Source organism: Trematosphaeria pertusa (genome assembly GCF_010094035.1).
Source record: "Trematosphaeria pertusa strain CBS 122368 unplaced genomic scaffold BU26scaffold_16, whole genome shotgun sequence".
NCBI classification, from domain to species: Eukaryota; Fungi; Ascomycota; class Dothideomycetes; order Pleosporales; family Trematosphaeriaceae; genus Trematosphaeria; species Trematosphaeria pertusa.
Window position 1 is genome coordinate 158,197 of NW_022987227.1, and position 15,914 is coordinate 174,110.

Below are 15,914 nucleotides of genomic sequence, written 5' to 3' on the forward strand. Positions count from 1 at the left end.
CGCCGCAATGGCGCCCACACCGCGCGGGACCGCGCCGTCGAGCTTCGAGCAGACATGGGACGACACCGATGCCGCTTTCCTCAACCCGACTGCCCTTCCTATAGCCAAGGTGCCTCGGGCGTGGGAGCGTAAACAAGAGACAAAGGTCACGGGAGAGGGAAGACACAAGAAAGTTTGGCGCAGATATTCCATGAGGTCGCGTGCAGCAAACACTGCGACGCCGGACGAAGACGAGGAAGAGGAACAGGAGCGCGATTCGCGGTCAAGAGCCGTGAAGAAGCTACAGCACATGAGCCCCAAGGCAATGGAGAAGTCGGCCACCTTGCGAACTGGCAGAAAGCGCACGTTCAAAGCTACGCGCTGGGATCGCAGGAAAAGCGTGCTTCCGCGTAGGCGTCCGTCCGATACATGCTCAAACGGAATGCTAAATAGCTCATAGGCAAGAAAACAATGCCCACCGAGCCCTCCGCTAACAATGTCGAAGACACGAACGACTCTCGCGATGAAATTCAAGACACAATCCATGTAAACGTCAGCAATAGCAGCTTTCCCGAGGTTGACATGCACGAATCGGGGGATACAGCGCTTCCGCTAGTGCTACCACCCGATGGCAAGGACAGAAGGGCAACCTTTACCTTCTCTGTCGAAGAGGATCAGGATGAGCGTCCCGTTCGCGAAGCTGAGGGCATCTCGGCCTATCAAGGCGACAACCGCCCTGCCTCACTCGAACCCGAAGCCGATCAGGACGCTACGCTTGTCCGATTATTCCGCTCTCCGGCCAAGGTCGATCCTCTTGTCGCACCCGTGGAATCATTTGAAGTCGTAGATTGTGCTCGGCTGCCCCGACCGACTGAGGCTGAAGCTGAGAAAATCATTATTCCTGCAGATGAGCAAGACGAGACCTCTGAGGCATGCGCCGGAGACGCCGCAGTTCAAGACGCCGTTAAGGCTTTGGACATGGAAGAAGTTATCTCCTCGGAACAGGAGGGTCTCCCAACACGAGAGGCAGAGGGGGAGCGGTACGCAGAGGAGGCAAAGGTGGACACTCATGCGGTGCAGGTGGTTCGGGTGTCGTATCCTTCGTTATTTGACGATGAACTCCATGAAGGATCAATAGATCCCCCCAATCATCCCGAGGAAAACGGGGACTATGGAGTGTCCGAAACTACGTTCGCTTTCCTTGATCTGCAGCAGGAGGAGGGAGACAGCGGCACCGATTCCGACACACGGGAAGAGTTGCCCGAAGAGGAGAACTTTACAGAGGCATCCCTGCAGCTGGACCTTCAGCAAGACCAAAAAACAGAGCAACAACGAATCCAAACGGGATCATTGGCCGCACCAGAAGCGCAGCAGGAGTTGACGGCGAACAACGCTACAATAGCAGAAGACGCCACTTCGGAAAACGTTGCAGGTGCTACCCATCAGGAGACGGCGGACACAGAGCGTCACGCCACAGCTGGAACCCCAACCACGGAAACTCAAGAAATCGCGGTAGACGATATCGCCGCCGGGCTTACTCTGGGTCCCTCTGTGCCTTCTTCGAGGGAGCCTACGCCGCGAAAATTGCGATCCCCGTCGCCGCCTGCTGCCGCTGAGCCCGGACCAGAAGACACCACTATGACGATAGCTTTGGACGACGACACAGCGCTCTTGAAAGACTTTCTCTCGCGTGCTGCGGCAAACAGGGCAAACAAAGCCGCCAGCATGGCGCGTCGCGAATCTCTTCAAAATCGGCGTGACTCAGATGTCGTGCGTCATGCACTGGCATCTCCCCGCAAGGTTCTAGAAGACAAGGACCCTAACTCTCCCTCGAAATACGATAACGACACCACGCTGGATTTATCGCAGACTCTCACGCTAAATGCTGCGGAGCAGCATGCTCCTTTATCGCTATCACAAGACCAAGCAGACACGGAGGGCGTTGAAGACACGAAAGTGCCACGCAGCTCGAGGAGGTCATCCCGCACACGAAAATCTCGTCTTCCCGCTCCAGCGTCAGCCGCGCAGCAGGTCGGGCCTCCTAAGATCGCAGTCGGGCGCAATGGCAGTGACCATATCGTGCTTAAGAAGACAGATGCGCAAGAGCTGAGTCTCCTGACGCGAGCCAACACCCGCAAGAACAAGCAAGGTGCAATGGCAGTCGGCGTCCGTCTTCTGAAGCTTGCGAATGACGCCGCATCTCGTTCGGCAGATGACCTTACCATCGAAGCTGATCCGGCGATGGTGAACGGGAAGAAGTATGTTCGCTGGGATGAACAGTTGGCGTATTATCAAGAAGGCACAGACACCATGGCAAACATGCTGGCGGAAGCAGAATCCCTCGCCAGCCCAGATGAACTCAGCTTGCCGGCTCCTGTGTCTACTCCCAGCGTGAAATCGAAGTCAAAGTCATCGAAGGACAAGAATTCTACGCCAAATATCCGACGCGTTCGTGGCCTAGGTACTGCTAACGGTACACCTGGAAAAGGCCTCCTGGCCACTGTATCTCTCCTGCCCGATGCTGTCCAAGAGGAGAAAGACGCTGCTCAAGCGCAATCGCAATCGCATTCACAGCATCAGCGCCTCCCGAAGCCTAGATCCAGCAAGCTGAAGAAGATGCCCGTCGCCTCAACTTCTACCCCGGATCCGGCACCCTCAGCGCCCATGGACAAGCTTCCAGTTCTAGACGTCGTGCCTGTAGGCATTGAACCCACTAAAGCCGTCACAAAAGAACGAAAAAGCCGGCTAGCGACGCCCAGGAAAGTCAAGCTACCGCAGCCGGGGTCTGCGGTCGTTGCAGACGGGAAGGAGAACCAGCGAAGGGGTAGCATTGCCGCCGGGACGCCTAAGAAGGGTATCCCGATGCCAGCTGTTGTTGTACCCTCGAGTAAGGGCGTGGAGACGGGGCTACCCAGACGAAGAGGACGGAAGCTGTAGCACAGCGGCGTGGGTTGAGGAACGCGAATTGGGTGATTGATGGATATTACGAAGACTTATACATTCTTTTTCTACTGGCATATAGAGCGGTTTAGCGATGGGGTTCACAACATTTTGTATACCGCGATTGGAGAGGCATTGCACATTGGGCGTTCGAAGGATTACGGCTTTTATCATTACTTCCGTCTCCTAAGCGTCATGCCTGCCTCCAGGGCGCAATGCATACTCTGTCTATCTTTCTACGCATTCAAGTTTGTCCCGATCGCTGTCTTCCATCCAGACTTTGTACACCTCGGCCAGCACAGTGAAAGCCATTTACAATCGCGATAGGCCTAGAAAAGCCCATGGTATCCGGATCCTCGCCTTCCGCAAGCACACATTACGCAGAGTGAGTTGATCACTCGTTCTCTTCCTGAACCGCTATCACAGAAACGGGCCCTCCCAGGCATCCCTCTTGATCTTCATCAGATTACTCTGCTTGTGTGGAAAACTGATCTCCCTCTCTTTGTAGAAGCCCGCGTCGAGCAGATACTGCGCCAACCTGTTCACGCGTTAGAGTGCCATCCCGACCTTCTCTCGAGCGAATTCGAAATTGGACTTACTTCTCGTTATCAACCCTCGGCTCCAGCATCACCGTGTCTGTCCTTAGGTCCGACAGGAAGCAGAAGTGCACCAGTGCGCTCAGCCACACCTTGACCCTGTGCTCTCCTCTGAATTCTTGTTCTCCAACCAAGCAATGGAACCCGCGGTCGTAGTCGCCGACGTGTGGGAGGTACTTCCCGATATTATCCTCCTTCACCCAATATATTTCAAAATACCCGAACGGCTTCCCATCCCAACATCCAATCACCGGGAAACTATGCCTGCTCTGCAAGCCTCTCTTGAGAAACTCTTCCTGCTGCGATTGTGGACCGGACTCACCCCAGAAGTAGGATATGCGAGGGTCGTTCATCCACTTGTGGAGGTACTCCGGGTCGGAGAGGCCGATGTTGAGCGAGGACATGGTGGGAAGGTTGGTATCGGAGGCGGGCAGAGGGGAGGTTCGGTGCGGGGTGGGCGTGTGCTGGGAGACGGGGCCTCGGTGGCGGAGCGGTTTCGAGGATATGGAGGCTACGCGGAAGGAGAGGTATTGGCCTACGCTGGGTATGAAGCGCGTGTAGAAGATTTCGCCTTGCCGTGGTGGTTTGGGGCGGAGTGGGTGTCGGACGTAATTCGAGAAGATGTATTGCGGTGGTGGAGGCGGGTAGTATGTGGGTAGGTGTGAGGTGGAATGGAAGGGCCCTGGAGCAGTGGGCGACCAGAGGCCTTGTGAGACTTGCTCGAGCTGAACTTCTTTTGAGTCTCGTTCGCCGCCGCGGACTGGTGATCCGGGTCTGGAAGTATAGGGCGAGCCGTTGGGGAAGGGTGATTGCGACATGGGCGACAGCGTGAAGAGGTAGATGCGGGGATCTAGCTGCCAGAAAGTACGCCGGCTGATGAACATCTTCGTCCAGCCATCGGGGGATGTCTCGCCTTGGACTATGCCCACGCTTGATTCTTCGCTCGCAATCAAGCCCATGCGCTCCAGCTTCGGCAGCACGACCTTGCCCTTGAAGATGCCCTCCCGATTTACGTTGACCCGCCACTCACCCTCTGGCTTTCCCGAGTCCGGGGTATTCTTCGAAGCGGCGCTCGTAACCTGCAGGTCCGGTTCAGGCTGGTGGAAGTACCAGTACAGCGTCGCCCACAGCATCATGGCGATCTGTCTCGTGGGCGAGGATGCCGGCTTGAAGTCGCTGCTGCTCGGATTCGATATCGACGAGATATACAGGTGGTCGTTATGCAGCGTAGGCCTCTTGTACCGATGTATGCGGCCCCTCGGGGTCCTCGACCCCTCTGTCGCGGTATCCTCGTCCTGCTTCTCGTCCAGCCCCTCATCCTCCGAGTTCAGCACAATCGTCCAGCCCGCCGGGAACGGCGAGTGGTGGTTCGTAAGATCATTGCTCTTGAAGAACAGGCCGCCAAACACGGGCGTGACCGTCACGACCTGCCCGTTGGGCAGGTGTACGACTGAGCCCGGGGCCATGGCGATAGCGGGGTAGCACGAACGAAGACAGACGGCTTCTGGAATGTTGGCGCATATATAGGCCTTGCGGGGTGCAGGCGGCAGTGGATCTGGGGTAAGGTTACATGGCGTGAGGGCGGCGATATCCAGGCACGAGAGGCACCGCTCTCAACAGAAAAGACACACGAGCTGCACGAAATGATGGCATGTGCGTGTGCGAGTGCGTGTGCGTGTGTTGGGTGAGATGGGCCGGTCCGACATGCTAGCGGCAATGCGGGGCGCCACAGTTCACGCCACGCCGTGAGGTCATCCATGGATCCCCAGGGCCATTCACCTGATGCGCGCGAGATCAATGAGGCTGGAAGCGCTGGAGACAATCGACGATGTCCGGCAAGGGCCCCACTGCGAGATACATCATGTTCACGTTGCGTCCTCGCGCGCGGTGCTCGGATTGGGTGGACGCGTGAGGGGAGCTCGCTGCTCGGAGCTTCGGGAGCTTGGACGTCTAGGAATGACGAAATGGGCCTGATTATTTAGCAGCCGAGACGAGAAGCGCAAACAAGGACTCTTCCTCCTGCTATCCTGTCAAAACCCTACTTCCATCGACCTCAATTGACCGAACCCGCCACCTTGCAACCATGAACTCGACTCTGCTCCGCACCACTGCCGTCCGCTCCGCGCTGCGAGCTGCTGCTCCCAAAGCCAGCACCCGCGCTGGGCTTGCGGGCACCACCTTCGTCCGTGGAAAGGCTACGCTTCCTGACCTTCCGTGTACGCTCCTCACATCCCCCCATTGCCCACTGGCAAGCTAATGCACCCATACAGATGACTACGGCGCGCTCGAGCCGTCCATCAGCGGCAAGATCATGGAGCTCCACCACAAAAACCACCACAACACCTACGTAACCTCGTACAACAACTTCACCGAGCAGATGGCCGAAGCCGAGCACAAGTCCGACATCGCCGCCAAAATCGCCCTGCAGCCGCTGATCAACTTCCACGGCGGCGGCCACCTGAACCACTCGCTCTTCTGGGAGAACCTCGCGCCGACGAGCCAGGGCGGCGGCGAACCCCCGTCGGGACCCCTCGCCCAGGCGATTAACGATGGGTACGGGAGCTTGGACGCGATGAAGGAGAAGTTTAACACGGCGCTGGCGGGGATCCAGGGCAGTGGGTGGGCGTGGCTGGTGCAGGATACGCAGACGGGGAACGTGATGATTCAGACGTATGCGAATCAGGACCCGGTTGTGGGGCGGTTTAGGCCCATTTTGGGAATCGATGCTTGGGAGCATGCGTACTAGTAAGTGTTCCTCCCTCTCGTTTGTGCCATTGCGGCAGACGCTGATGAATTGTTTAGCCTTCAATACCAGAACCGCAAGGCCGAGTACTTCAAGGCTATCTGGGATGTCATCAACTGGAAGGCGGCTGGGAAGCGCTTCAAGTAGATCCGACATATCCGCGAAGGGGAAATGCGGGAAAAAAGAATGAGTTCGTCAACCAATGGCCAGAGCGGTCCACCACGAAGTAAGGAGGCATTGTAGCATACTTCTTCAAGCAGTCTGTCTTTCCAAGTTAGTGTTCTTTTCCCTCTGAGCGTGTCAGTGCTGCGAAAAGGACCAAGTACCGAGATTGAGCACTACCTGGTCAATTTAGAGTTGCCACGTTTATTCATGTCAACCTTGGAAGCACATGTTGTATACAGGACGCCATCGATTGCTGCAGCTCTACGGACCATATCAACGCAAAGTTCGTGCGACGCGCCCTCCTTGCATCTCTTCCTGTCCTTCACCCATCTCGCTGACGGAGAGAGACGGAGAGAAATACCAAGATATATAACAAGAAACCAAAAAGGAAAAAGCATATGTGGTATAGAAGCCGTTAGGTGGTTAAATGCGCCCCCCCGGGACAGCCCCTCCCGAGGTCATCGTCAAGCCGGAACACCCATGATTAAAAGAAAGGAAGCAGAAAGACACAAAGGCTCTGAAAGCCGTCTACCATGCATCCCCAAAGATCTCCTTCGGAGATTGCACTATATCGTCACCGCCCTGCCTCTTCCGGCCGCCCATCTTGTTCATCATCTTGCGCTCCTTCTTTGTCACTAGATGCGGAGTCACGGGCGTGACGGGAGTGAACGGCATGTAGGGGCTGTATGGTGTGTATGGGACACCGGTCTTGGGCGTCGTCATGCTCAGCTTATCGACGCGCCTGTCGAGCACTGTCGTGCGTAGATCGGGGGACTTGAGCGGTTCTTGGAAGCCACGCAAAGGCAGCGAGGAGGCGGACGAGGTGGCTGACTTGGTGGGTTGAGGGTGGGAGGCTGATGTGGGAGAGTGGGTGGACGAGCCAGCTCGCTGGGGCGCCGGACGAGGCAGGGGCTGCACTTCGTCGAGTCTCTCGTAATCTTCGTCGCCGTCGCGTGGGGTTGTCGGAGAGTGCTGTTGGGTAGGAGGCGAAGGCGGCGCACCAGGGTTGTAGAAGCGTGGGGAGAGCGGTGTGCGCGCCTCGTCGTGGGGATTTTCACCGGGGTATTTCTGGATGGGGCCGCTGATGCGGAGGTTCTTAAGATTGAACCGTGTCTTGCTGCTCGAAGAGGTGTTGGAGTGGTGCGACTTCTTGGAGAGGATGCTGCGTGGGCTGGAGGGTCGCTCGCGGGGTAGAGGAGCGGTCGGCGGGCCGTTGTGCTGGTAGCCGGGAGGATAGATCGCTTTGACGGGGGAACCGGGGTTGGATGAGGCGCGATCGCGGGAGGTGTTGATAGCGGATGGGCGGCGCTCAGTCAATTCCGCCTCCTCAGTGCTGACCTGCGAGTAGCTCTTCTTCCTATCGTGGTCCATGACAGCAGCATAGAGTCGTTCCATTTCCGCCTGCGCTCTTTCCTTATCCGCCTCCAGAACCTTGTGATCAAAGCTACTCGGCGACTGGACAGTAGGGCTCTGCGGACTTCCAATCGCCGAATCGGTCGGCTTGTCCCTCTTAAAAGTCTTCTTCATCCAGCTCTTCGCGCTCCCGGGGCTTGTAGGACTCTTCAGACTCGGGCGCTGCTTCGTGACAAGCTCAAGCTCCAAGGTCCTTGGGGAGTTCTCAGTCTTTCGACGCATTCTGCGGCCGACAGTGAGGAGGAGGATCCCCCAAATAAGTACTGTGAGGACGTAGCCACCGACGAGGCCACAGATCTGCCCCGGCAGCTGGTCTCTGTTGGGCTCAGGCGCGAATTCGCGGTCGAAAGGGCCGGCGCGGCGGTGGAGGAAGGGTGCGGCACACACGTTGTTCGAAACTACCAACAAGCAGAGTAGGGGCGTAGGAATCCTACTACTCAGCATTGTTATAGGAAAGGGAGGGGTTGCTGCGTGTGCCCCAGGCAGTGGTTGTCCCGACGGAGCGAAGTGCGACACACAGGAGGGCCGGATGAAATGCAGAGTGTAACAGCTGGCGACATGCTGATATGAGTACTCCGGGCGGCTGCTATTCTATTTCAGCGAGGGGAGCGGTGCTGGGGTGCGTGATGGCTGGGAGAGGGCGATGGGCGCGCTGATTGGAGAGGTTGTTTCGCACGTCGTGCGCCCGCATCCAGTGGTTGCCCACGGGTAGCCGCCGGGGCGGGGTCGCCTCATGCGGTGGCTGCCGTCCACGGAAGCCTCCTGGTCGCCGTCGTACAGGCCACGCGGATCTCGAGGCACTGCGACCAGATCTTCGCGTTGGACACTGCAGATGCCGTTGTTGCAAGCGCAATTGCGGTCCAGCAGCTGCCAAAACGCGCGCGAGAAACATGTTTCCGCCGCCCGCCGCCCGCCAAACCGAAGAAACAGGCCCAAACCCGCGACCGTCGCCATCGGCCGTGCGCATGGATCGCCTGAAGCGGCCCCTGCGGATCTGCATCCTCCGTCCAGTGAGCGGGTCGAGCACAGTGCACGCCTGCGGGAGACGGCCGGTCCGCACGCATGAATTGTTTTCCCTGCAGACGAGAAAATAAACCGTTTCTGCGCCCCCCCATTGGCCCCAATAATGTTTTTGTAAGCGCTCACAGCGCCAATCGAGCCTCCGTCACCTTACCCGTCACAAGCCACCAGGAGCTCGAGCTCGAGGCGTGCTGGCGTCCAGACCGAAAAGGTGGCCTGAAGAGTTTATCAGCAGAGGGTCGTCACATCGCAAAAGCAATTCGGAAACGTTCATGCAATGCAAAATGCACACGCCATCACAGCCGACTGCCCTAGAAGTGGTCGAATATGGGGCCTCAACCGCCCAGGCACGCCGGGCTCGTGATGGCAATTGAGATTGGTGGGAGTGCGATTCATGCACCGTCTCCTTCAGCAAGTTGAGATAACCATCGAGAAGGGTGTCATTTCCCGAACCCATCAGAGGTCGCTAACGTACGAAGAGTATGTCCGGAAGGGGAGACTATGGGTTGGTATCAAATGCTGTTGTATTTACAAGCCGTTCTCGCTCTAGAAGGTTTCGTGACTACCTAAAATAGGGATGCAGCATGTCATTCTAGATTAGCAAAAGCCAGTAAGACGTATCTGCCCTCAGAAAAGGCGGTGGAAGCTTACCCTATGCAATCACGCCTTTGCACTCGACCAATAACTCTGGATTACGAGTATGCAGGCAAGCAGGACACAATTGTCTGATACACATCAAATATGTATCAAACTGCATCCTCACTTGCCCTCAGCTCGCGCGACGAGGCCCTCCTCAAGACCAACGGGCTCCCAGACACTCTTGTCCTTCTTGTTCTGCGCCCAAATCACATCGCCCTTCATATACGCGACCACGCCGCCCTTTCCAGTAGCACTCGCCGTGATCCTGAACAGGGGTTGCCCAGTCTTCTCGTCTGCCTTACGTAGCGGGATTAGCAACAGGTTCTCCTCCGCGCACCAAGCCTCAACCACGTCCTTGAACGTAGTCTCCTCGATCTCCTGTCTTGCTGAACGCGGCGGCTCAGTGTTTATGGACTTCGAGAATTGAGGCGTCTCTGGAGATGGGGAGTGCCTAGGCTCTGCAGCAGCGGGCAAGGTGAGCTTCTCTAGCTCTGGTCCCTCGAGATCTAGGGCGGCAATCACGAGCTTGTAGGCTTCCTCCCAGTCACGCTCGATGATGGCGACTTCGTTAATCTCCTCAGGAAACACACTCTTCTTCCACCAGGACAGCCACTCTCCGATTTCTTCGAAATTTCGACCTTCGAAGGTCAACCAAGAGTGCAGGGTATGGAAGAACTTCGACGCGAAGAATTCGGCGTGAAGAAGCTCTGCTATGATGCGGGCCGGTAACACGCCGCACCAGCTGGTGATTGCCGAGATTGGCTCCAAGTTTTGCTCAGCAGGATTGAATTCGAAGTCGTCGCGGAGGTACGCGGCCAGTCGCGGGAGAAGCTGCTTCACCAGAAGCTGTTCAATCTCGCCGGGGAAAGCTTTCTTCCAGAGCTGAATGCCGGGAATGACGCCTCGTTGGACGGGCCAGAGCTGGACGAGACTGCGAAGCTTGGGCATGGCTTCGGAGAGCATGTCTGAGTCATAGGGTAGCCAATCGAAAACCCAGTTCGGGAGGGGAGACGAGCTCTTGTGCTTAATCGCTTTCCGGGGGTTCCACTGCTGAAGTGCTGCAGAGACCTTGCGCTTGATCTCTTTAGTCACCCGCTGGAAGATAAAGGGAGGCAGAACCGGCTTCCAGACTTCTATAGCGCGTATAAAGGCCGCAGCAGAAGGCCCCTCAAGCTCCAAATCGTTAATCATAGCTGTATGAAAGTGGGGCCACCATGACAGCATCATAGATTGGTATAGCGTTGTAGACCGCCGGTTGCGATATTCGTTGTCGTGGGGGTATGGCGCAAAGACAGAGATCGGACGAGCAAGTTCGCTCGAGGGTGGTTGGTATTCGGCCGCTGCAGCCTGGGTGGAGGGATCGATGATACCTCGCACCTCGCTCAAAGAACAGGCAACATGTTCGAGTGGGTCGGAAGCTGGAGTCCATCCAGCTATCTGGGAGGTGAAGTGCGAGTGTATAGCGGCCACTGCTTCTCGTTGGAGGTCTTTGGAGGGGTAGGCTGCGCGGAGAGCCTTCAACCCGTCGCAAACCGCCGAAAAGTCCTTCTCAGTACGCAACGCCTCTAGTCGAGCGCTGATATCTTGAATCTCTGCTATCTGAACGCTGAGACCCTCGAGTTCAGCATACAGGCGGTCCATTTCGAATTCAATGTTCTTAGAATCCGTCTGTATCGCGTCGACCGCTTCTCCAAAAGCAGCAACCTCCCTCTGTACGCGACCCGCCAGGCTTGTCTGGAAAGGTATCTCGTCGCCCCGCAAGCGAAGCGCTGATGTGGATGTGGCTTGTCCTGTAGTTGCATCGACGATAGATTGCAAGGTGCGCGGAACCTGCATACCAGCGGCTTCGAGGTCGAATATAGTCTTCTTCGGCTTGGGCGCTGCGGTGGAAGCGGCTGTCGATTTCTTCTTCCTCCTTTGCATGCGCTCTTCTTCTTCCGAATCTTCGACGTAGGTTTCGCCATTCAGCTCTGCCTTGCGGCGCTCCTCTCGGATTTGCTGCTCGCTCTTCTCCTTGACCGCACCGACGCCGCCTCTGGTGCCACGCAGGGTGACTTGTATAGGCTCGGACATGCCTTGCTTTTCTCTACCCAGGCCCTGACCCTCCTTCCAGCCCATCTTGGACATCAGCTTTGCGCCGAGCCCGCTAAATGAGCCGCCCTCATTGTCGCTTTTAGGCTTCTTCCGAGGCTCCTGTCTGAAGTTGTGCTTGCGCTTCTGCTGGTTTTCCATCCTGAAGGACTTCGCTGAGAAATCTGCTGTGTGCGGCCGTACGGGCAACCGGTGGCGCAAGGGGCTTCGCGGGTCGTGGAGAGATGTGGGAGTTCGAGGGTTGGAGAAATTAGGCGTTCGCGCTATTCACCGTCCCGAGGTTTTGCCGGCGAGTTATCGCGGTGAATGCGGTTGGCCAGAGCCACCCCTGCAGGCTGGACTATTTTGGGGATTCCGATATCTCTCGATTGACGGGCAACAACAACAGCACCCGTCCCCCCTAAACCGCACAACAACACTTTCGCGCAGCATCGGTGCGGTTTCCGCCAGCTCCCGCCGCCATGGCTTCCTCGCCCACCGCCCTGGCGCATCCAATGCCCCTCCGCTCTCCTGACGCCGCAACTATCGACCTCCGCCATCCGACACCTGATCTGCAGTCGCTCCAAGGGGCTTACATTGGCAACATCGAGCGCTTGGAGGAACACGCGGAGCGCATGAGCGAACAGGGCTCAGATCTCGGGGAAGAGATCCGCAAACTGCAACTCGAGCAGAAGCTTTCCGAGAGCCGCCGTTCGTCCCTCCGGTCCGCACCACCCGTCGAGGAGCACACGCGGCACTTCAGCACGCGAAGCCGCAATGCGTCAACCAGCTCGTACACGAATTCAATCGTAGACGTCAATGGCAACGCGCGATGGGGCGGCTACTCTCCCGGTGGCTACGTGACTTCGCCCGTGGGTTCTCTGCGATCCGGTTCCTTATCGCAGGCTCCCCCCGCGCGACAGCGCTCAGAGTCGAAGACATCGCGGCTTGGTCAGATTGTGCATGCCGAAGAGGAGGAAGAGGAACCGCAAGCAGCCGTACAGCAGCCCGATTCACCACAATCGCACCAATCCGTTCGATCGCCCTTACGAGACAACTCGCCGCCTCCGCCGAGCCATCGGTCTGTTTCGTCGTTTACGCGGCAGTATGACAAGATTGCGCAGGAAATCCAGGATGAGTTGCAACAAAGCATGACCCTGGAGGAGCATCTCGGCCACCAACAGCTCCATAGACAGCCAGCATCCTTCGAAGACCATCCACGCGCAGACTTCCCTGATCGACCCGCGACGGCCGCCTCAACCGATACAACGCATAAAATGCGCCACTTATGGCAAGATTTCGACGGCGTGCACTGTCCGGACACGGTGCCTGAAGAGGAACCAGAGCAATCGCATGCCAGCGGCAGCCGAGCGTCGTCTATGCTCAAATCCGCCCCGGAACTGCCACCTCAAGGCGCGCCGCCTCCCGATGATGGCATGGTCTTCTATCCTGCTCCGGTACCAAAATTATTGAACCTCCCACAGCGTCTGTCCAAGGTGCCAGCTGCCAATGTGCAAGCGCGGCGGCGCACCCAGCTTCTAGAGTCAATGCATGCCGAAAACAGAAAATCTGCTGCCTTGCTGCCGGAGGTTGGTGGAGAGCCTTCAAAGCCGAATCGAAAGAGCAGGCAGAGCTTAGCTAACCTGCCTCCTCAGCTGCGTGCGAGTGCTTACTTTGATCAGGTTGCGCCTGCACAGGAGTTTGAGGTTCAGGGTGAATCTGCCGAAGATACCCTGAACAGTATATTAGAGGCTTCGGCCCATGCTCCGGTGTCCGCATTTACTGATCATCCGTTTGCTGGCCATGTAGGCGACGAAGTGTACGGTAGAGAACACAGGCGGAAGGTATCAAAAGCGAACGAACCGGAGAAGATCGATAATCGAAAGAGCCGGAGCTCTTTGAACCTTCTAGATACGCGTCGGAATTCCAGCGGCGACCCCTTGAACAAATTGAAGAAGCGCAACAGCTCTGCGGATCTCAACATGCTCACAGTTCGGGCCAGCGAGAGCCGGATGAGCTTGGGCGATGAACTAGAACATCCCGATCCCGATGCGAGAGGGCCTGAGCTTGGTGGCGACGAAACGCTAACCGGCCATTCCGTCGACGGAGAACATATTCTCCCTCAAGAGGACGAAGAGGAAGAGGAAGGAGAAGAAGAGCAGGAGGAGCAATTTTTCGGTCAACCCACGACGCTGCTCGCTGAACTGCAGATGCGCAAGCAGCAGCAGAAGAGCCGCAACTTGACAGCTGCTACTGCATTTCCAAATGGCATGCATGCCACTTTGCTAGAGCTTGATGCAGTGGCTGAAATCGAGAAGAAGAAACGAAGAGGCCAGAAGGTCAACCTTGCGTGGGAAGCTCAGGCTCCGCCTGCCGAAGATGACGACTCTGATGACGATGTACCCTTAGGCGTTCTCTTCCCTGGCCGCGACGGCCTAGTTAATAAGAAGGCCGGCCCAGCTACGCAACAGGACCGGGATTGGGATCGTCCGCTAGGATTGATTGCACAGCGAGAGCTCGAAGACAACGAACCACTGAGTCGGCGTCGCACTAGGCTTGTTGGTGGTAGGCCAAGGGATACTAGCCCTTCCAAACGACAAACCCAGCTTCTAGCGTCACAAAGCCAGCAGTACCTTGCTGTTCCCTCGACGACAACACCACACCCCGAATCAGAGGAAGATGAGGGAGAGACGCTCGCTGAACGCATGCGCCGCATCAGGGAACGAAAGGCGCTCGATGATGCTATCGGTGTCGACGTTCGAAAGAGCACTGTCAGCGGCGATTTCGCTGCTGAAATGATGAGTCAGTTCGGTGTGAACGAGGAAGAGAAGGCCAAACCCGCAGCATCACCTGCGAACGAAGGAGAGGAAGAAACGCTCGGCCAACGCCGCGCTCGCCTCCAAGCCGAAGCCCTAGCCAGAGGAGATGTCAATCCTCGTGGAAGCCGCCCTCCCCTCCGAGCCTCAATGTCTATGGCAGACATCCTTTCCTCGCATCCCATCGACCCGACCAACCAGGCGCGCAAAGTCTCCAACGAACAACTCTTATCCTCCCTACCCCAAGGTAGTCTCCTGCGCCAGAACGCTGAGAAGCAGGAGCGTCTGAAAGCGAGCAGGCTCGACCAGAACAACCGCATTTCCAGCTATGGTAGTCTAGACCAGCCGCTCCTGGGAGGTAATGTTGGCAAGGCGGTCGAGGACCAACCGATTGCGGCGAAGATCCAAGCATATAAAGAGAAGATGAGTGGTGGCAATACGCCAATGACCGCCCCACCGACGATGCAGCACCCGTCTATGATGTTCAACGGACAAATGATGGGCGGTCTAACACCCTCGATGTCTACCATGAACCTCCCGGGTCAAAGAGACAGCTATTTTCCTCAACCTAATATGGGTATGATGGGGATGAATGGCATGGGCGTGATGCCGAATGGCTTCGGCTTCCCCGGCAACAATATGATGATGGCACCCCAGATGATGCCAATGAGCATGAACATGGGCATGATGGGCATGCCGACGCAAGGCATGATGTATCCGCAGATGGGTGGCATGGGCGCAATGGCCGGTATGCGCCAGTCATCCATGATGAATTTACCCACGATGCAGATGCAGCAGCCGGTCATGGTGGAGGCGCCTATGGATCCGAGGCAGAGGGATGTTATTGATCGGTGGAGGCAGAGTGTTATGCCTTGACCGTAGTTGTGCCGAGGTCATTGAAGCGTTAGGTATCAGGCGTCACTTTTTGCAGCGTTTTGCTCTTATGTTGGATTTTGCGGGCATCATTTGCATTGGAATCAGGCATTTTGTGGTGCATTGCGCGGCGCTCTCGTCATTGATACAGGAGAAACATGCTGTTGGGTAATGCGTTGGATAATGTAAGCGTGTTTGGAAGGTTCATCAGTCTTCTTTCTCATGTAGACTCCTTCGGGCTCTAACTACTCTAACGCACCGCCTCCCCGCTATGTTACTGCTTGATATATCCGTCGAAGGCTTCTCTTTTCAGCCTACATTCACAGGGGTTCAAATCGTTCAGTCAGCCCCCTGCGCGTGTCCGTCTAAGATGGAGCGCGAAGATATCGAGTAAGAAAGGGCACAGCTCCGCTGCATGTGCCGCAACTTGGGGATCTGACCGCAATCTCTCAGCTTCCCCAACTCTGGTCCCTGGGTATTTACTCTGCTCCCTAGGCGTTGTTGCGCCCCGAGTGGTGCCGAGCACCTCCAGGGCTACGGATCAGCTCACCAGGAGATCCTGGGGCCTTGCGATCTCACCGCAAAATCTTACTGCGCGATCCAGATGGATCTCTCGTCTTCGCAGGTCCAATATATCTACAAGTAACCCCGCGCTTCGCT

General features: G+C 56.8%; 6 protein-coding genes across 6 annotated transcripts; 3 read left to right on the forward strand and 3 right to left on the reverse strand.

Annotated features, from left to right (window-relative positions):
- Positions 1 to 7: 7 nt before the first annotated feature.
- Positions 8 to 2,916, forward strand: BU26DRAFT_608980 (uncharacterized protein; the record flags this gene model as incomplete). Its single annotated transcript, XM_033835890.1, has 2 exons — positions 8 to 389; positions 440 to 2,916. 2 exons carry the CDS (start codon positions 8 to 10, stop codon positions 2,914 to 2,916), a joined length of 2,859 nt encoding a protein of 952 aa, XP_033678624.1.
- Positions 2,917 to 2,990: 74 nt separating this feature from the next.
- BU26DRAFT_523219 (siderophore biosynthesis protein-like protein) lies at positions 2,991 to 5,371 on the reverse strand. The gene is made up of 2 exons (XM_033829990.1): positions 3,519 to 5,371; positions 2,991 to 3,457 (listed from the first exon to the last, which is right to left on the reverse strand). Exons 1-2 carry the CDS (start codon positions 4,979 to 4,981, stop codon positions 3,340 to 3,342), a joined length of 1,581 nt encoding a protein of 526 aa, XP_033678625.1. The 5' UTR covers positions 4,982 to 5,371; the 3' UTR covers positions 2,991 to 3,339.
- A 216-nt stretch (positions 5,372 to 5,587) lies between these two features.
- BU26DRAFT_523220 (manganese and iron superoxide dismutase) lies at positions 5,588 to 6,753 on the forward strand. The gene is made up of 3 exons (XM_033829991.1): positions 5,588 to 5,731; positions 5,786 to 6,260; positions 6,318 to 6,753. The coding sequence occupies exons 1-3, from the start codon at positions 5,599 to 5,601 to the stop codon at positions 6,403 to 6,405; spliced, it is 696 nt and encodes a 231-aa protein (XP_033678626.1). The 5' UTR covers positions 5,588 to 5,598; the 3' UTR covers positions 6,406 to 6,753.
- Positions 6,754 to 6,951: 198 nt separating this feature from the next.
- On the reverse strand, positions 6,952 to 8,900 carry BU26DRAFT_554498 (uncharacterized protein; the record flags this gene model as incomplete). Its single annotated transcript, XM_033832265.1, has 2 exons — positions 6,952 to 8,234; positions 8,615 to 8,900. The coding sequence occupies 2 exons, from the start codon at positions 8,898 to 8,900 to the stop codon at positions 6,952 to 6,954; spliced, it is 1,569 nt and encodes a 522-aa protein (XP_033678627.1).
- Positions 8,901 to 9,615: 715 nt separating this feature from the next.
- On the reverse strand, positions 9,616 to 11,727 carry BU26DRAFT_608984 (uncharacterized protein; the record flags this gene model as incomplete). The annotated part of the gene is made up of 1 exon (XM_033835891.1): positions 9,616 to 11,727. One exon carries the CDS (start codon positions 11,725 to 11,727, stop codon positions 9,616 to 9,618), a length of 2,112 nt encoding a protein of 703 aa, XP_033678628.1.
- Positions 11,728 to 11,978: 251 nt separating this feature from the next.
- BU26DRAFT_523221 (uncharacterized protein) lies at positions 11,979 to 15,681 on the forward strand. The gene has a single exon (XM_033829992.1). The coding sequence runs from the start codon at positions 12,048 to 12,050 to the stop codon at positions 15,255 to 15,257; it is 3,210 nt and encodes a 1,069-aa protein (XP_033678629.1). The 5' UTR covers positions 11,979 to 12,047; the 3' UTR covers positions 15,258 to 15,681.
- The last annotated feature ends 233 nt before the right edge of the window (positions 15,682 to 15,914 follow it).